We start from the raw sequence: 20,154 nt of genomic DNA on the forward strand, positions 1-20,154 counted from the left end.
CCTCCTCTTCTGAACTCTGATGGCAATAGTGTCTGTCACTCTCAAGCTACTTTACATCTGGTATATATGTTTTCTTCTAGGCTAGGAACTTCCTGTCGGCAGGCACCATGTCCATTAATCAGTCTGTTTCCCCAAAGTGTCAGTTGCACACCCAGGAGGCAGTCAATAATAGTTGTCGATCACATAACTGAACCATCTTCTGGGAGCTTTGAAGGAGTATGTTTAGATGTTAGGTGGCTCCTGGCTTTCCTTATTGTAACCCATCCCCATTGTGTTCTCCAGAAAACCAGGAGTACTTTGAGAAGCATCGGTGGCCACCTGTCTGGTACCTCAAAGAGGAAGATCATTACCAGCGAGCCCGGAAAGAGCGAGAGAAGGAAGACTACCTGCACTTGAAGCGGCAACCTAAGAGGAAGTGGCTCTTCTGGAATGGCCCCTCATCTCCTTCCTCCTCTGCAGCCTCCTCTTCATCTCCCTCCTCCTCCTCAGCCGTAGTTTGAGAGCTGCCTCAACCCTCCCAGGACGACTCCACTGCTATTCTCTCCTGTCCACCTGCTCTAGCCCCTTCAGTCCCCCTTTATCTGCGTTTCCCCCCCTTCCCCTCACCAGGGACAAGAGGACCTAATCCACTAGGCCCATGAGGGTGGAGCAGATAACACCAGCCAAACCATTTCAATGGAAGAAAGGCGAGGCTCTGGTGAGAGGCATGGGGACTAGCTGAGGATGGGAAGGAGCCAGAGCTTCCCAGGACTCCCCAAAGGAGGCAGCAGAGACAGCCAGCACTTCAGTCATCCATCCTCTTTTTTCCCATTTGGGATTTGGAACCCTAGTCATGGCTGGAGATCCATGAGCCAAGGGAATCCAAGACATCTGGGTTTATGGGAAGTTGTGATTTTTGTAGAGGGCTTCTATTTTGATTGGGGGAGAGAGGGTCCCAAATGCCTTGGTGAGGAGAGAACAAGGTTTCTCCCAGAACTGACTGACGTTTTTCCAAAGGACTTGTAGTTCGCAAATGTGTTGGGGGAAAGTTCACTTGGGGCCAAGTCAAGCGCCACAGTCCCCCACCCCCTCTTTGTAAACCAGGGTTGGACTTGTCCTCACTCCATCACTAGAGCTGCTCATTTTGAAGAGTGTCTATTTGATGAAGATGGCAGGAGGGCTAAGAGGGCCTTCTCCCACCCATCACCCAGGCATTTTACAGGGGGCCTTGTAGCCCAGGCAAGCCCCTGGTGTCTGAATACAGCTATAGCTGTTCAAAGCTCAGCAAGCTAGAAATGGTGATGCCAGTGAGAAACTCTTCACTGCTTACCTTCTTCCACAAGGCTGAGAGAAAACAGAAACCAACAGGAATAGGTAGGAGTGAGTAGGAAAAGAAGGAAGGTAGAAGGGAGTGAGGGTCTGTGTTCAACAGCTACAGTTCACAGGACCTAGAACCAGAAAGGGCTATAGAGATGATCTAGTCCCACTTCAACAGGTCTAGGGAGTTTAGGTGACTTACCTAATGTCACACAGGTAGTTTGTGGTAGAGCTAGGATTCAAACCCAGGTACTTTGTCACTACATCATACTCTTCCCAACCTCTGGTCAGAGAGCCCAGCTTTTTTTTTTGGGGGGGGGTTACAAGGAGAGACAGAAATAACTAAAATTCCCCCAAAATCCTCCACAAATTCTATGGAACCAAAAGCAGAAAAAGATACTTTACATCCTTTATATTAAGCCAAACAAAAGCCACTGAGGCCAAGAGAGAAGGTTGCTAGAGAAGAAAGAAAGGACTGGGTTGTGAGAATAGCTCTGCAGCCAGCTCTCCAAGTGGAAAGGGCTTCACCTCTGCTGTTTCCTGCCTTTAGGGAGCCCTGGAGTCACTGACTTAGTGGGGGAGGTGGTTCAGATGGGCTAGAGGTGAATTCTTGGCCCTTGGAAGCCTAGTGATCAACACCTGCCCGCAATGGCTTCCGTGTCCTCCCGGGCTGACCCTTTGGTTTTCCCTTCCCTAAGAGTGAAAGTCACACACCTGGTCTTTACTGGGTGGTACCATGGGGTACTTTGTGTTGTGTGTGTATATGTGTGTGTGTGGGGGGGGGGGGAATTAATTGAGAGGAGTTAGGGAACTGGCTTTTCTTTAAATTTATGGCATCTTCCACTCCTCCCCCGCCCCTCAATTTGGGAGAGTGGAAAAAGGATAGTGTGTAGATCAGGACAAGAGGCCACTGTTTTGAGAAACAGAGCAGGGTTGTGGTTCTAGGGAGGGGAAGGGGGTGATAAGAGAGCCTGCAGCCCCCATGGAGCAAAAGGAGGGCTGGCAAAGCTCCTTTCTCAATGTTCCTTTCCCTGACCCCTTTCCTTAGTAGCCTTAGTATTAAGGCCTAATTAGTAGCTAGTATTTTTGTTGGCTCTAAGTTTTTAAACAGGGGCCTGGGAGGTAGGGGGGGAACCCTTCAGAGACTGACTGCCCCTTCTGGGCAGCTGTGGGAGGGGCCCACCTGGTAGTCTGATGTCCTAGTATGTTTCCTGGGCTCCATAGGGCTGGTGGGGAAAAGGAAGCCCTGGGATGTCAAGAATTGGGTCTAGTCCAGGCTGGATTGACCAGCCTGTTTAGCTTATTGCAGAGCAAACTTTGTTCCAGACGAACAGTTAAACTGTGGGGACCACTAGAGCTCTGTTTTTCATGTATACTCTCTGCCCCAAGGTTCATTTCCCAAGCTGACTGGCCACCTTGGTGATGTGCTGCCCTCCGCTGGCCTTCTCTCCCTATATGCCCAGGCACAGGGGAATAAGGCTGGTGCTGTGTTGACAAATGCTGCTGTACCCTTAGTTTCTCCTTAAAAGAAAAAGGGCAAGTACAGTATGGTGTGATTACAAGCATCCCTACATAGGGGCAGGGTAGAACTGATCTTCACAGGGCCTTCATGAAGCCCACAGACCCCCCGTGGCAGAAAGGGGGGGACAGGGTGATGACTTGCCCAACAAAATAGGGAGGTTTCCAGAGTTTTCAGGTCTGTGTTTGGAGTAAGAGGATAGGAAGTCGGTTGAGGGAGAAAGGAAGGACCCAGCCAAATGATTGGAGTTTCCTGATTGGAAAAAAATGACTTCTTCCTTTCAAAGGTTTTTTTCCTAGATGGGCCTGGATAGAGCCTAGGAAGAAGAGAGAAAAAAAGGGAAACATAATGCCCAGTGAAGGACAGTTACTCCCTCAGGGATCCCTCTCCCCTTCTCCCCTGCTGTGCCCTCAGAGCCAATTTCTATCACCCTCTGGTCCAGTTTGTGGCCTGGGGTACCAACCTAGCTGAACCAGCCCTTAGAGGGTAGACAAACTCTGACCCCTAGCTGGAAAAGCAGATATATACCTCTCTGCTGGGGGAAGAGATGGAGACGTTGCCCTCACATCTCCTCGGGCTTTGAGATGAATTCCAAGAGTTGGCATGAGTTAACGTAACTCGCCCATGCAGGGCATGGTTGACCAAATTACAGAGGCAAGAACTGATGCTACTCATTGGGAGGTGGGAGGGAAGAAGGAGAAAAAAAAACCCTCTTTTTATACAAGGTTTCATATTTAATTTGAGCATAAATTCATAAATACATAACTTTTATACACAATGCCATTGTTTTGTTCTTGCTCTTCTGCAAAGACATTGAGTTACCTGAACCAATTCTGAGAAGACAGAGATGCAAGAAAAAATATGTTCCTTCCATTTACAATTACTTGATTGGTAACAAAACATTTCTTCTCACAATAAGTGCATAAAAGGTTCCCATTTTGCAGATGAGGGAACTAAATTCAGAGACAGTCACAGCTGTTCTGTGGTAGGATCAGAATTCAGAGATCCCCTAAACTTGAAAAAAAACTATTCCTGAGATATGTGTGATCCCTTATCCCAGGCAGTAGGGCCTGATTGAGCAGCAGGACACAAATTTCAAATTTCTCTGCAAAAGCAGCTTAGTTACTCAAGGGTGGAGGCCAATCACCCTTTGTTTTGTTTTGTTTTGTTTTTTCCTGCTTATCACTCTACACCTCCAGCCAAGGGAGACAGATTAGGTAAAATCTACTCACATTGTAACAGGGGACTAAAGAACATTCATCAAGAACCTGCCATGTTCTAGGCATGGGTTTTTATGTCAGCTATGGTGACGTCCATACTAAGGGAGAAGACTATATGGCTTAGAAATTTGAAAAACAAAATGAAAAAAAAATTCCAAATACCAACATTCTTGTTCTACACAGTCACAATGAGATCTCTAACCAGAAACTAGCCACCTCAAAGGGTCCGGCTCAGCCATATAAATTGGGGGACTATACTAGTTCAAAGTGCAAGAAAACTAGTGCTGACAAAAAGCTGGTCTGTCCAAATCCTTTTTCTCAAAGAAACAGACCCAGAGTAAAGTGACTTATTAGGGCACAGCAGTTTCTGTTTAATGAGCACTAGAACCTGGTCTTGTGCTTATACCGACCAGGCCACAGTGAAATAATACTTATTAAACTAAAAAAAAAAACCCAACACATATTTGATAGTTTTCAAAGTGCTTTTGAATGCTATCACATAACATGCATAAATAAAAAAAAGACATGTTACTGTCTCCATTTTCACAAATTTAAAAGCTAATGATCAGACAAGTGAAGTCACCTGCCTGTCACACAATACTACGTTTGACTTCACATCTAGAGTCATAGTGTTTTTCCCACTGCGAGGGATAGTAAAAAATAACCCTTTTTTATACCACTTTTAAAACATTCATTAAATTTTAAAAAATACATTTTCTAATTTACTTTTAAAAAATTGTAGAATAAAAACACTACTGTGTATTTTAAGCCCTGAATCAAAACTTACATTAGCAGATTGATAGTAAATTTGTAATACTGTAGTGATGTAAATCCTTGGGCTATACAAATATACAAAAGTAGAAAAATGTAAACATATGAAAAAGTCACAGGCCATAAAATATAGAAATACATGGAAGGCAGCTGTTGGCCTACTTCCTTCAAGAAACTCACATTTTCAAGACCTCAACTTGATCTGTCCCAAGAGGGTACCATAGGAGAACATCCTCAGAGGTCAGGTTATTTTTACATAACTTTCATACCTGGTTATTCTGTGACTCCTCCAAAGTTAATGTATTCACAGAAGGAGGAGAAAGGCAAAATGTGATGATACCTGTGACCCCCTCCACCCTTCTGTCAGTCTTAGTTTGGCTTCTTGTCCTCTCTTTCCTGGTAGACATAGAGCTTGCTTTTGATGAGTTCGTCATGGATGGTTTCTCGGGCAGCCCTCTGGTGTATCTTGTCCAGGGTCTGCAGCAGGCAGTCCACAGTAGCCTCCTTTCCAGTTTTATTCAGCCACGCCATAAGCAAGCTATGTGGCTGGTCCTTGATGTTACTCTCCGCTGCTCTGGCTAATTGGATCTCATTCTGGCTCAGCCCCAGCTGCCTCATATACTGCTTCCAGCAATCCCAGGGCACCTCCTGTTCAAAGATAAAGAAAGACTTCTCCAAAGCTGGAGAAGAAATAAAGTTGTGGAGGCAGCTAGTTGGGGTGGGGAACAGAGAGAAGACTTCTATGGTTATGAGACTAGAGTCAATGAGGCTAGCTGACATAGGATACTAATCAGTCATCAACAATTACTTTGGCCATGTTGGAAGGTAGGAGGCAGGGTATGCTGAAGGGGACTGAAAAACCCCCAGTTAAAACAAAATTTAAGACATGGCTACTGCCCTCACAGGGCATGCAGTTTAGCTAGAGAAAACACAGCAGTCTGCTGTGGCAAATGCCAAATGAATGCTATATACCGTGAGTACTTCAAGAATTCGGGGAGGAGGCAGTCATTGTGGGTTGGCATGGGTTCAGACAGGCAGGCAGTGGAGAAGAATAACAGAAGGAGGCTACGGGAAACATACTGAGCTTTTCTGAGGTCTTTTCAACTTTAGGTTTCAATAACTCAGCAGCAATCATTACTGCTTGGGCCCTGCACATTCATTCCTGCAGGACCCCACCCCAGCAGCACCAAGCGGAGAAATTTAAGGGGACGGTGTCAAACACTCAGCCCTTGCAGCCCACAACAGGAACCAGATTAAGATGGAATTGGGAAATACTTAGTAAAATAAATAAAAATATAATTCAACATGGATGACATTACATTTTAAAACTAAATTAATAGGCAGCCTAAAGGGATCCTTATGTATGCTGGTTGTGTCTATTTGTGTTTGACATCACTGGTTTAGGGTATCCCCTTCAGGCCCTCTGCTCCCTGGCATTCATCCCACACCTAAGACTTTTAAAAGAAAAAGAGAAAAAAAAAACCCTTACTCCTGATGTGGTCACCATCAGCTGGAAAGAGTGACTTTGGATTGGCCAGAGGTGCTTCTGCCTGGCCCTGCAAGAGGAAATGGGAAAAGCAATGGAAGTCAGGAGGCCTGGGCACCCAATTCTGTGTACTATGTGCAGTGTACTGAATAAAAAAGGTCTCTGCACTTCTCTAGGACTCAAGTTTCCTCAACTGTAAGACAGGGAGAGAGAGAGTTATACCTATCCTGCCCATCTCAAAGGGGTCATGAGAAGTACCAGAGAAATGTAATATTGAGTCTACACTTCTCACAACTAATTCCTTCTCCCCTCAACTCCTATCTAATTCTACTACGAGAGTACCCCATCTCTGCAGGAAGACGCAGTTCAGGTCCATTCTCCTCATTCTTGGGGAACCTTGTCTGCCCATTGACGTGACCACCATGTTCTCTGGACATATGGTGAGGGTGGCAGTCTCTACTTCAAAGGCACCATGTAGCCAAGAAGCCACAAGGGACGGTACAATGAAGTGCTAGGGCCTTGTAAGTAGGTTTTACTACATATTAATAATAATAGCTAATAGCTAGTATTTATATAACACTTGAGAACTTGCAAAGTGCTTTAGAAACATTATCTCATTTATCCTTACAACAACCCTGGGATGTGAGGGGGGAGAAGTGCTATTATTATCCCCATTTTACAGATAAGGAAACTGAGGCAGAGATTAAGTGACTTTCCAGGGTCACATAGCTAATAAGTGTGGGAGGCTGGATTTGAACTCAGGTCTTCCTGATTCCAGGTCTAGTACTCTATGCACTAGGCCACCTAGCTGCACTGTGTGACCTTAGGCAGATCACTTGATTTGTCCAGACCTCAGTTTCTTCATCTGTAAAATGGAGGTGGAGGGAGGGTGGAGGGAAGACAAGGTGACTGCTGAGGTTCCTTTTTCAGCTGTAACTCTCTGATTTGATGATCCTACTCACCGGATGATGCCCATTCGCTGTTGCAGTCTTGGGAATGGTTATAACTTCCTCCAACAGCCCCTTACATTCATTGCCTTGATTCTCAGGGGAATTTGCTTGGCTCTGGTGATCACTCTCAGTGTGTTCATTACCCCAAGCATCAGGATGCTGTGGGTGACAGCTGTTCTGCAGGAGTGATAGCAAGTATCCCTTACCATAGAAAAGGAGGTAGTCAGATTTCAGAAGTCACAGGCCCACAGGGCTGGGCGGATTCTCTATAACTGCCCCAAAGTGTAAGGTTTGTTCTCTTTTTCCCCTATCAGGTGCCATGCATGCCTGGCCCAGGGTGGAGTACAGGGCTGCCTGGCAGGGAACGCTCAGAAAGCACCCAGTGTAAACTCTTTGGTACTGACCTATCACCCTGGGGGAGTCTAGGCTATACTTATATTTCCAAAGCAGGGAGAGGGGAGGTATTGGGGGGAGGAGATTGGTGTTACCAGCGACAGGGCAAAGGATATGTGGGTGTCAGGGAAGGGGTGGGGAAGAGAGGAAGCTGTAGCTCTCAAAAGGTCCATGTGTCACCTCCAGCACCGTCCCAGAGATTGAGGTTCCTGCTTGGGAACTATTTACAGAAACCCTTGAATGTTCAGTGGGTTGACCCAGCAATGTGACCCCAAGTGATACTGCCTGAGGCAAAATGGCCAAGCAAGGACACTGAAGAAATGTATACAATTTTGGACCCTGAAAGATGTGCACCCCAGATGTGCCGCAGTGAGTGCAGGGGAGACATCCCCAAACCCATTTATAAGTGTCTCTCACCTTGATGTTCAAAGGATTCCTCAAAGATGAGTTATCAGCTAGAAAGGAAGGAAAACACGCCTGATCAGGGGAAGCTCTCCGTCTTTCCAACAATATCCCACCAGGATGCAGGATGGTACTGGGTATAGAGGGAGCTTATGATAACCAGCTATCACTTGATCAAGTGAAGAGGGGCAGAGGACAGGAGAAAGGGTAGCTTTTCTAGCTCTCTGGATCTAATTGGGATGTGAGGGGGAAAAAAAACCAAACAAACCAATCTTAGGAACTTAAGGAGTTTAAGGAGACTTAGCCAGTCAAAAGGAGGTAGATTTCAGAAGTCACAGGCCCATGGGTGATGCATCTGTATAACTACCCCCAAAGGGTGAGGTTTTCTCAAGCAAGGGGAGAGATATCACCGAGGAAGGGGAGAGATATTGACCTCTCCAGGCCTGCATTTCCTCATCTGCAAAATTCTAGCTCTAAATCCGTGATCCTAAGATCCTTTCACACTTCTTCTATCCGAGCTTTGTGCTGCCTGTCCTGTCAATCAATCAAGCACAGAGCTTTTCAGGAAGCCTCCTACCTACCCAGCACTAGGCTCAGTGCTATGGGGGGAGGGGGCTGGGAGAGGAGCAAGGGCATAAATGAAGGCCTAGTGCCTGCCCGCACAGAACTGAACTGGAAAGACAAAACAGACAGGTATAAAGCAATTAGCAAATGATAAGAGACAATAAACAAAAATCAGCATACAGTCAAGTACTAAATTGTCTGGCACAGATGTGGCTTGTGGTAGGAACTGATGAAGGAGAGGTGAATAATGACTGGCATTTATATAACTCATTAAGGTTTACAAAGCACTTTACGTATATTATCTCACTTAAGCTTCACAACAATCCTGTGACATAAGTCTGATAGGTATTATTATTCCTATTTTACAGATAAGAAAACTCATTATATGGCTGAATAAAACTGGAAAGGCCACCTCTATGGATACCCTGCTGGAGACCCTCGGTGAGATACAACAGACACCATCCAGAACAATCTTGTAGCCATCTGCTGCCTACCAGAGGGAATGACTTGCTCATGGCTACATAGGTCATAAGCATCAGGGACGGGATTTGAACTCAGCTCATCCTAGGGCTGAGTTGACTGTCCAATCCATTAGATCACCTGACTTAATAAAGAAAGGCTGGGGATGGCTGGGGAAGGTTTCATGAAGGAGGCAAGGCTTGAGCTGGGTTTTGAAAAATGGATGTGCACAGGTGGAGAGGTAGGTATGTGTGTTGAAAGGAAAGGAAATGAGTTGGGAGGGGGACGGGGGAACAATACAGCATGTACAAGGGAACTTAGCCCACTCTTTATACCCCTCACCCCAGGAATATCTCCCTTACCTTCAGAAACAGCACAAGTATACCGGAAAAAACTGCCAAAAACAACCAGCATGATGAATAATGCTGCTGTCACCGATGCAACTGTTATCCAATAATTTCTTGTGTCTGAGGACAGAGAAGGAATGGTGAACATGTGTACTTAGATCACCTAGTCTCCACCAAATGCCCATACGTGCTTTGTGAGTACCTGATGGCAGAGGGTAGGCACACTCCAAGTCACTCCGAGGGCTGCAAGAGCTGATTTCTATCATCCCTTTGGGGCACCTGAGCATAAAGAAATAGGAAGGTCTGAACCACATGTAGGGAAAATCATTAAGAAAAAGGCAGAAGGGCCAGATTCAGAAGATGGGCAAGGAGAGATGCTGAAGCTGGGAACAACAAGTTAAATTGGTTTCAACCAGCAGGTGAGCCCTGAGGGCCTTTGGGGTAGATATACCCACTCAAAGCAGAATAGTGAAGTTGTTTTGGGAAGAGAAACAGGGTTTACAGATGAATGGCCAGACCCAGAAGTACTTGAAGAAAAGGAGGGAATGATGACTATTTGCAGGGAATAATAAAGGAGAAAAGGGACTGATGGAAAAGACTTTTTCTTTGCCTTCCACCAGAAATCCCCAGCTCTGGGGAGACCCTCACTGGGTCCTTACTTGGATTTGCACTTTTTGCAGATCTCGCAGGGATGGTCTTTCGGACAGAAGGTGCCAGACTTGCAATGACACTGGGTGTTCCGGGTGGCGTTACACGGCATTACCTCTTCCTGGTCTAGAGATACAGAGAATGACTTATGTCTGGAACATCACCTTCCCTTTCACTCTCCATGACTAGTAAGCTCCAAACTTCTCTATCTCCTCTGCTGCTCCAGGGCAATTCAGTTCAACCCAAGAAATCTTTATGGACCATCTTCTGTGTCCAGTATCATGCATAGGGATTAGGCCCTGTGTGGCGTGAGAGATTAGAGGCACCTGAGGAAATCTGGAGTACAGTGTCTGCCCGAGAAGCACACAGCTGGACACAGAGAGAGACTGCTAATCAGACACTGCTTTGTTTTTATTTTTCAAGGGCTGAGGTGCATGGCACTGACATAGAAGGTCATCAGCATGGGATGGAGTAACTGTAGAAGGTTTCATGAAGTAGGGAGCCCTTGATCTGGGCTTTAGAATATGGGTAGGGTTTGGGTGCCTGGAAGAAGGGGCAGAGCATCCTGGGTGGACATAAAATTGAGCGGGACTGAGTGCAGGATGCTGGCTCTTATATTGTAATGTAATACAACAAATACACACATATACAATACATACATGTGTACACAAATACACACATATATACATGCACATGCATAGGTATAGACATACATGCATATTTACCTATATGTATGCATTTATAAATGTATGTAATGTATTATATATTCATATGTGGTATATATTGTATTTTATGCATGTATGTGACTACATTACATTACATGAATAATATATACCATATAAAGCACAGTCCTTGGCATACAGTAGGTGCTTAATAAATGCTTGTTGACTTGAGCTCATTTACTAGTTGTTCTTGATACAGTGAGTCATATCAAAGTTTGGTTGTAAATATTTTGCACACTCAAAGTACAGGCGTTCGGGGGGATCCATGTAAAATCAGGATCATTGCAAAATGTACTCATTTTCAGAAGAGGAAGCATGGAGAAAAGCCAGACCTCTCAAATACAACATGTGCTACCTCGAACTCTGTCTACACTCATTTGCTGAGCTATCAACAGTTTCTTTTGATAGTGTATTATGGTTTTTTAATCATAGGAACCAAGTTCTAATGGCCAAAAGGTGTTTAGATTTAGACTCCCTCTCTGCCCTCTGCTGGTTAAGCGTAGAAATAATCTTGTAATTCAAGTTCCTTCATTTATGTTTCCCCAAACCCCATCCCTCCACCCCTCCCGTCCCCTCCAACTCTTTTAGAACCACACTGTTAGCACTGGGAAAGACTTCAGATATCACCTAAGTCAGCTCCTTCATTTGACTGATGAGGAAACTGAGGCTTAGTACTCTTTCCGTGATACTGCCCTGTCTCTACTCCAGCCTCGAGTTCTCCATTCCTAGTACCTGGCTTGCAGATTTGACAAGGAATACAGGAGGGAAGTCCGTTGGGGTACTCCGTAAAGTCTATGCCACTGTGGCAGGGCAGGCACTCTGCTGTTGTGTTAGGGATTGAAGCAGGCTTAAGATGTTTTCCTAGGAGACAAAAAGAGTAAGGTATGACTTTTTCTATGGTTCAATCAAATAGGACTTTAAGGGGTTCGAATTATGACAGCAGGAAAGTGTCATTAGCAAAATCAACTCTGAAACCCTCACTTTCCTCTAGTCATCTCCCCCCCCTTACAGGGCTTCACCAATTCGGGGTAACCTTCCCTTCCCCTAAAACTCCCCGCTCTTTAGCTTGTGCATTATCTTCCCCCAATTAGACTACGACTGGCAGGGATTATCTTAGGCCTGCCTTTCTTTGTATACCCAGCTCTTGGCATAGAGCCTGGCTTATAAATGTTTATTGAGTCTGACTCTGATGGACAAAGGGCTTGGAGCTCCTTCTGTGTGCCCAAGGCCCTAGGCATGGGCAGTGAGGACAAAAGACAGACAGCCACTTCAAGACAGGAGTTTATCCTCTCTCCTCTTCCAGAATATGAGGGGAAAGATGCAAAGAGGAAAGAGACTTTCATTCAGAATACCTGCTGGACACTGGACATCCAGGCCATGCCTCTGCCTTTGTTGAGTGTCTGCTTCGTGGTGAAATATCCCTGACTGAGTGGTGTTGACTGAACCAATGAGGAGCTGTGGAGAAAGAGAAACAAGGATTGGCATGAACCCAGATCCCCCCCTCTCCTTCTCTTGCCCATTCCACTCTCCATGCCTATATCACACTTGGTATGTGAAGTTCACCTTCTCCAATCACCCTACCTCCTTCTCTGCCTCCTCCTAGGGGTAGTATCAGTAACATTGCAAGGATGCATGCCAGACCTCCCCAGCACAGACTGTCCTCAATGCAATGTGACTACAGTTGAGCTGTCTGACATGGGAATCAGTATCATGTCCTCTCTAAGGGACCTTAGAGTGGGGTGGGAAACAAGAAACAAAAAAGTTTAATGTGTGAATAAAAGCCCATTTACTCAGGAATTTAATCAGGGATCCAGCTCAGAAATGTGCCTCTCAGTCCTTATCCTCTCCCTCCCCTAGCAATGACCTCCCTGTAAGAACCTCAAGTCCCTCCCCTATTTCTCCTTCTCATTCCCCACCCAAATTAGTCTTCAATGGTTAATTTAATAAAGACAATAAAAAGCAGAAATAGTCAGTGCTGAAGGGACTATAAAGAGAGGGGTACACTGATATACTGCTGATGGAATTGGTCCAGTCATTCTGGAATACAATTAGGAATTATATGAAAAAGTCACTGAGTTATTCATAAATTTTGACCCAAAGATATCTCAAATACAGTATAAAATTCCTTGAAGGCAGAGACCCTTTCATTTCTATCTCAGTGCATAGCAAATTAATAAATGCATTTATTAATCTACTATGTGGCAGGCGCCGTGTTAGATGCTGGGGGTACAAAGAATAAGACAATCCTTGCCCTCAAGAAGTTTGCATTCTAAGGGAGAATAGCAGTAGATCTCTAAGGATATATAAAATAAATATAAAGAGATTAAGCACAAATAAACATAAGGTAGTTGGGGGGAAGGGAACAGGCACTTATGAATCACCTAGTATGTGCCAGGTACTGTGCCAAGTGCGTTACTAATATTATCTCACTTGATTCTCACAACAACCCTGGGAGGCAAATACTATTATGATCCTCATTTTACTGTTGAGATAACTGAGGGAAATAGAAGCTAAGTGTCTTGCCCAGGGTCACACAGCTAGTAAGTATCTCAGGCCAAATTTGAACCCAGGTCTTCCTGATTCCAGGCCCAGTGATCAATCTTCTGCATCACCTAGCTACCCTCAAGGCAACCCTGGGGAGGGGCCCTCACAGGTGACCCCAAAAAGGTCACAGAAACAAAGGTCTCATATACTAAAATATTCATAGCATCACTTTTGTGGTAGGAAAAAAGCTGGAAACAAGGTGGGTACAAACTAAATAGTCAATGGCTAAACAAATTGTGGCATATAGATACAATGAGTTATTATTTCCCTTTAAGAAAGAACAACTATAAGGAATTCAGAGAAACATTAGAAGAATTGTATGGACTGATACAGAGTGAAGAGAACAATCAGGAGAAAAATACAGTAACACTGATACCAAAAAATACCCACTAAAAGGGATAGTTGCATTCTTATTGATCTGCAAAAACCAATCTTGGTCCCAGAGAACAAAGGAAGAAATACTCTTTGTTCCTTTCTGGTAGGGAGATTGAGAACTACAGCTTTGGGTGTGGAGCTATGCATATGCTATCAGAGATGGTCACTTAGTTTTGCCTACCTGGTTTTCTCCATTACAATGAAAGGGTCACTACAGAAACACAAGATATCCAAATTAACAAAACATGAAATAAAGATAAAGCAATCTTATCACAGAAAAGGAAATTGAACAAGCCACAAGGGAATTTACTCTTGGTAGAACTGTGAATTGGCTCAATCATCCTGGAATACAATTGGAACGTGAGAAAAAAACACTGAATTATTCCTTAGTTTTGACCCAAAGATACATGCAATATAAAACTCCTTAAAGGGAGGGACTCTTTCATTTTTGTCTCTATAGTCTCAGAGCTTAGCACAATTTTTTGTTGTTATTCAGCTGTTTTAATCATGCCAACTCTTTGTGACCCTCCCCCCTTCTGGGATTTTCTTGGCAGAGATACTGGACTGATTTGCCATTTCCTTCTCCAGTTCATTTTACAGATGAGGAAACTGAGGCACACAGGGTTAAGTAGCCCAGAGTCACAGAGCTAGTAAGTGTCTGAGGCCAGATTTGAACTCAGGAAGACTCACCTTCCTAAGTTCAGGCCCAGCGCTCTATCTACTGTGACGCCTAGCTGCCTTAACACAATTAATAAGTAAGTACATTTATTTAAGTACCTACTATCTGGCAGATACTGTGTTAGATGCTGGGGATAGAAATCCAAAGAATGAGAGGGCTTGGGGGAAGGGGGACCCTGATCCAGATGAATTTACAAGTGAATTTTTTTTCCAAAGTTTAAAGTGATTTACTTGTGTTGGACAAGTTATTCTCAAAAAATGAGAAAGAAAACACTGCACCAAACTTCACTGATGAGACAAATATAGTCAGTATTAAAGTATATGTTGACTTAATTTGGAGGCTCTTTGTAGAATTCCTCTATTTCTTCATCCTCTGCAACAAATATTCATGTATAAGCTGCAATTATCTTCAGAACAACCTTTTTGCAAAAGTTCATCAGAAACACTGAAATGTAATGTAAACAAACATCCCCCAAAATGATCTATTTTGCCTTTGGATGCACAATGAAACCAACTCTGCTAACTCCTTTTTTTTTTCTTTCTTTGCCTCTGAGGAGAATTAGCAAATCATTCTTCCATTTAGCAGCAACTTCCTTTTGTCTTCTAGTTTCATTTTTATCAAGAATGTCAAAGTTGATAATGACCTGCAGGATTCTGTCTGCTCTTTGATCAATGGATGCTCAGGTCACTATTTACATAATCTAGTACAATAGATGACTCATTGCCCCAAGGTTCAAACAAACAGTCCTTTTACCGGAATCACATTCCAATACCTTCATGTAGAAGTGACTATCCAGGTGGTTAAAAAAGCAATTCAGGACGATAAAAATAATCAGAAATGCCAGCAAGGAGATTAAAAGAGTCAGAAAATCAGCAGGCAGCTGGGTGGTAGAATGGACAGCGTGCTGGACCTAGAGTCAGGAAGGCCCGAGTTCAAATCCTGCCTCAAATACTTGCTAGTTGTGTGACCCAGTTACTTCACACTGGCTCAGTTTCCCCATCTATAAAATGGGGTTAATAAATTATCTTTGTAACGTCCCTGGAATAGGTCCCCTTCTTTCCTGGGACACTGCCCTCACCCTAGTGCAGACCATCACCAAGTAGCCTACCTGTGGCTGGTGAGGGGAAGGGTCTCCCTGGCACAAGTCTCTCCCTACTGTAGTTCATCCTCCATTCAAATGTCAAAGTGATCTTCCTAAAGCACAGCTATGACTCTGGTACCCACTCTCATCAACAGACTTCAGCGTTTACCTGTTACCTCCAGGATCAAATACAAAATCCTCTGTTTGGTGTTCACAGCCCTTCCTAACCTGCCATCCCCGCCCTCACCTTTCCATTCATGCTGTTTAACCCACTACCTTCCCAACTCCTTCAGCTCCTCTTCTGATTGGAGGATGGAACGCTAAACTCCTCCCAAAGCTTTCCTTTAGAGAGGGCAGGACTCTGGACTGTCTAGCTCACTCCACTTTCCAAAACCTGCAGCTCTGCTTGTTTTGAAGTCCACGGAATAAAATGCCCCCAACTGGGTCCTGCCAGGTAGGACCTCTCCTGCTTTGCAGCATCCTTCCCCTATTTGACTATAAGCTTCTTGAGGGCAGGGGCTGTCTTTCTTGTTCTTTACTTAGCACAGTGTCTGGCACATAGCAGGAACCTAATAAATGTTGAATTGAAAAAAGTTCTTACACCTCACACTCCCACCAGCTTCCTCATTGTTCCTCACACAAGAAACTCCATCTCCCAATCCCGGGCGTTTTCCCTGGCTGCCTCCATCCCTGAAATGCTCTTTCTCCTCACATCTATCTCTTGTTTTTTCTGGTTTCTTTCAAGGCCCAGCTTCTACAAGAAGTCTTGATTCTAGTGCTTTCCCTCTGTTGATAATTTCCTGCGTAAAACTTATTTTGTATGCAATTATTTGCGCGTTACTTCCCCCATTGGACTGTGAGCTCCTATAGAACAGAGGCCACCTTTTGCCTTTCTTTGTATTCCCAGTGCTTAGCACAGGTGCTTAATAAATGCTGGTTGACTATCTCCCCGGTCTTTTATGAGGATAAAAATTCGGTGGGGGGAGAAGGCCTGCACAGGACTGAGAGCCATCTCGTATTTTTCTTTTTTATCATGGATTATTACCATGCCAAATAACTTATCCCCAGTGGCTGGCCTTGAAAGGCTGTTCCTCAGAAAGAAGGCACAGTCTAGAGCCAAGAGCAGAGTCAAACCTTCCTCCGTTTTCTAGCGCCATTATCCTGGCAGGGCTTTCCCTGTAGGCCATACTACTGAGGAGAAATGTCAAGAACAGAGACAGAGGTAAAGTAGTCCTTCCTTCAAGAAGCTCCATTCCCCTTTTAGTCCCCAGACACTTTTTCTTGCTTCTGTTTCCACAGAAGACAATCTGCCATTTGGTCTGTGCAGATGAGGCCTGGAGATGTCCTAAGAGCAGAAGGTCATTGCACTTCATTGTCCAGTGGGTATCTCAACTAGGTACTGGCTTGAGTCTCAACCCTCAGACGCCTGCCCTGGTCATTGAGATGCCTTCATCTCTCCTGACCCGACCACCTACAACAAAATGAGGCACTGGCAGAGACGCTGGGGGAGGATATTGTAACAAGAAAGCATGATGTGGTTTCTCTTTGGAGGCTTTCTTTTTGAAGGGGACAAGAGGAGTTTGGATCCATTGCAAATGTGCTCCTTGTCATATCCTCCCTATACCTTGTCTTCAAAAAAAAAAGCTTTTAAATTTTGAAATAAGAACCTGTTGACCCAAGTTACTCTCTAAGAAGTGAAATATTTGGGGTTAGATAATTTTTTTGTTTTGTTTTTGTCAAGGCAATTGGGATTAAGTGACTTGCCCAGGGTCACACAGCTAGTAAGTGTCAAGTCTCTGGTCTGAGACTGGATTTGAATTCAGGTCCTCCTGACTCCAGGGCTGGTGCTCTATCTACTGTGCCAGCTAGCTGCCCCAGGGTTAGATAATTTTGAGGAAGAACAGCCTCCCTGGTTACTATATATCCCTTCTCCAGTTCCCTTTAGCCATTTGGACTTGGGGGCTGGAGGAAAAGGAATACGTAAAATATTAGTTATCATTTATTAGTTAGCACTTTAAGGTTTACAAAGCATTTTACATATATTGTTCCATTTGATCCTTACATCAGCCCTGTGAGGTAGGTGCTGTCATTAAACCCATTTTACAGAAGAGGAAAACTAAGGCCCAGAGGTGAACCAACTCACACAGGGTGACACAACCATTAAGTGTCTGAGGCAAGATTCAAATTCAGATCTTCCTGACTTCAAGCTCATCAGCACCCCTAGCAGCCTATTGATTCTATATCATTTAATATCTTGTGTCCAAACATTACTTATGGGGACATATTAGTAATGGAAAAGTGCTCAAAAGAACTGAATTTTGATGATGTTTAGTTACGTTCTTAGGCTTTTTTGCTAATTCATGACACCAACTTACCAACCAATTTCAGTATAAAAGGCAACTTGCTTGTCGGCCTCGCTGATTTATTGGCCATTTGAGATGCACTTCAAGGGAAGATCAGATGGAATTGGAATCTGGGTAAATTTCTCACAGGAAAAACAAATGAGGAGTCATCCACCTCCTAATCCTCACTTTTGCAAGTAGGTTATTAAAAACCAAATATGAGTTTGCTCAGGACGTTGGCAATCTGCAGGTAAGGATGCCGAGTGTAGAGCATATCCACACTCAACTGCACAGCCATATCCAGTCCTCCCTATGACAGCAACACTGTGGCCCTCTACCAGCAAGGGATGTTCTTCTTCCACTGGTGGGAATAAATTTGCCTTGCAGGGTGATGTGGTCAGAGGAAGAGAGATGAAGGAATTCCAGTGACCAGGGCAGGTGTCTGAGGGCTGAGACTCAAGTAAGTACCTGGGTGAGACACCATTGAACAATGGAATGCAATATCCTTCTGCATCTCCAGTCTTCATCTGCGCAGACCAAATGGCAGGTTCTCTTCATATGAAAACGGAAGCAAGAGAAAGCATCTGGGAACTAGGAGGTGTAGGGAAATTCTTTCTTGAAGGAAGGACTACTTTACCTCTGTCTCTGTTCTTGAAATTTCACCTCCGTAGTATGACCTAAGTGACTTTGCAGTGATTTCACATTTTGTTCAGTCGTGTCCAACTCTTTGTGACCCCATTTGGAGTTTTCTTGGCAAAGATGTTGGAGTGGTTTGCCATTTCCTTCTCCAGCTCGTTTTACAAATAAGGAAACTGAGGCAAACAGGGTGAAGTGACTTGCCCAGCATCACACCACTACCAACTGTTTGAGGCCAGATTTCAACTCACAAAGATGAGTCTTCCTGACTCCAAGTCCAATCTCATAATATGCTCCATTCCTAATGCTTTCATATTCAGATAGTTGCACTTCTGAAAAAAATAGCTATAAGAATATCTTAAGGTGAATATGACTTTCCCACAGGGACAATAAATAGTCTGAGAGTGAGTTATATTTCTAACCAAAGACTCAATGCCCAACTTTTTATAGAAATAACCACAAATGCCACATTTAATCAGTTTGAAAGGGCACAGATGAGACTGTGTGGAGGCTTTATGTAAGATTGGTTGCCAATTGTGACTCTTTTCTCTAGGGCCTAAAAGCCCCATTTCTAGCACAGAATTGCAGAGGATCTCTTTGGAGTGAGATTTTGTGGAAGCTTGGCTTCAGGCAGCACTCTAGCCATCTATCATCATTTCACAATAACCCTTTTCTCTTTGGAGCTCCATACCATCCACTTATGCTACTCTTTCCCATAGAAAGGTCCTAGAGACACCCACATATCCACAGCACTACTAGTACCAAACAGAAGCACAAAATTAGAAAAGTCAGTGCTTTGTGACTGGAAAACAGCTGAACAAATTGTGGCATAAGAATGTCATGGAATATTACTGCATTGCAAGAAATGAGGAATACGAGGAATTCAGAAAACCATAGGAAGACTTGTATGAATTGATGCAGAGAGAAGAAAACAGCCAGTAGAACAATATACACAAGGGCTGTAATTATGTAAATAAAAAAAAACATTAAAAGGCATCAGAATTTAGACTAAATATAACAGCCAGTCTTGGCTCCAGAGGGCTGGTGGTAAACAGTTAGAATTAAAGCATATCAAAACAAACCTGGGAGGTTTCACCTCACTCCCAGAAAACTGGCAAAGACAACAAAAGATGGGAATAGTCAATGTTGGAGGGAAAGCAGAAAGACAGGCACACTAGAAGTCTGTTGGTGAAGCTGTGCATCAGTACAGCCATTTTGGAAAGCAGTTTGGAACTATGCAAATAAAGGGACTACAATGTCCAACCCTTTAACCCAGAGATTACACTACTAGGCACAAACCCCAAGGAAGTCAATGATAGGAAGAACATTCCCATATGCACCAAAATATTTAAAGCAGCACTTTTTTTTTTTTTTGGTGAGGCAATTGGGGTTAAGTGACTTGCCCAGGGTCACATAGCTAGTGAGTGTTATGTGTCTGAGGCCACATTTGAACTCAAGCCCTCCTGACTTCAGGGCTGGTGCGCTGAAAGCAGCATTTTTTGTGATGGCAAAGACTTGACAACAAGGTGGCACAGGGATAGTGTGCTGGGCCTGGAGTAAGTAAGACCTGAGTTCAAATCTCACCTCAGACTCTTACTAGCTGTGCAATGTTGGACAAGTCACTCAACCCTGTTTGTCTCAGTTTCCTCATCTGTAAAATGAGCTGGAGAAGAAATGGCAAACCACTCCAGGATCTTTGCCAAGAGAACTCCCTGAAATG

General features: G+C 44.2%; 2 protein-coding genes across 3 annotated transcripts in view; one reads left to right on the forward strand and one right to left on the reverse strand.

Annotated features, from left to right (window-relative positions):
• The window catches only part of RHOBTB2 (Rho related BTB domain containing 2), a 27,938-nt gene extending 24,345 nt beyond the window's left edge, over positions 1-3,593 (forward strand). The window contains 1 exon segment of the mRNA XM_078149652.1: positions 283-3,593. Within this exon segment, the coding sequence (XP_078005778.1) occupies positions 283-500 (218 nt within the window). The 3' untranslated portion in view covers positions 501-3,593.
• TNFRSF10B (TNF receptor superfamily member 10b) overlaps positions 3,529-20,154 on the reverse strand; it is a 34,896-nt gene continuing 18,270 nt past the window's right edge. Inside the window, exons 2-10 of one of the 2 annotated variants that reach the window (XM_078149654.1) lie at positions 12,130-12,232; positions 11,510-11,638; positions 10,067-10,181; positions 9,610-9,686; positions 9,423-9,527; positions 8,053-8,090; positions 7,255-7,419; positions 6,296-6,362; positions 3,529-5,486 (exon numbers count right to left, since the gene is read on the reverse strand). In XM_078149654.1, the coding sequence (XP_078005780.1) occupies positions 5,176-5,486; positions 6,296-6,362; positions 7,255-7,419; positions 8,053-8,090; positions 9,423-9,527; positions 9,610-9,686; positions 10,067-10,181; positions 11,510-11,638; positions 12,130-12,232 (1,110 nt within the window). In that variant the 3' untranslated portion in view covers positions 3,529-5,175. Of the gene's footprint in view, positions 5,487-6,295; positions 6,363-7,254; positions 7,444-8,052; positions 8,091-9,422; positions 9,528-9,609; positions 9,687-10,066; positions 10,182-11,509; positions 11,639-12,129; positions 12,233-20,154 lie in introns of both variants that reach the window. The other variant, XM_078149653.1, reaches the window with a different exon arrangement.

This window comes from Phascolarctos cinereus, unplaced genomic scaffold (genome assembly GCF_003287225.1).
Source record: "Phascolarctos cinereus isolate Bilbo 61053 unplaced genomic scaffold, phaCin_HiC Scaffold_2;HRSCAF=192, whole genome shotgun sequence".
NCBI classification, from domain to species: domain Eukaryota; kingdom Metazoa; phylum Chordata; class Mammalia; order Diprotodontia; family Phascolarctidae; genus Phascolarctos; species Phascolarctos cinereus.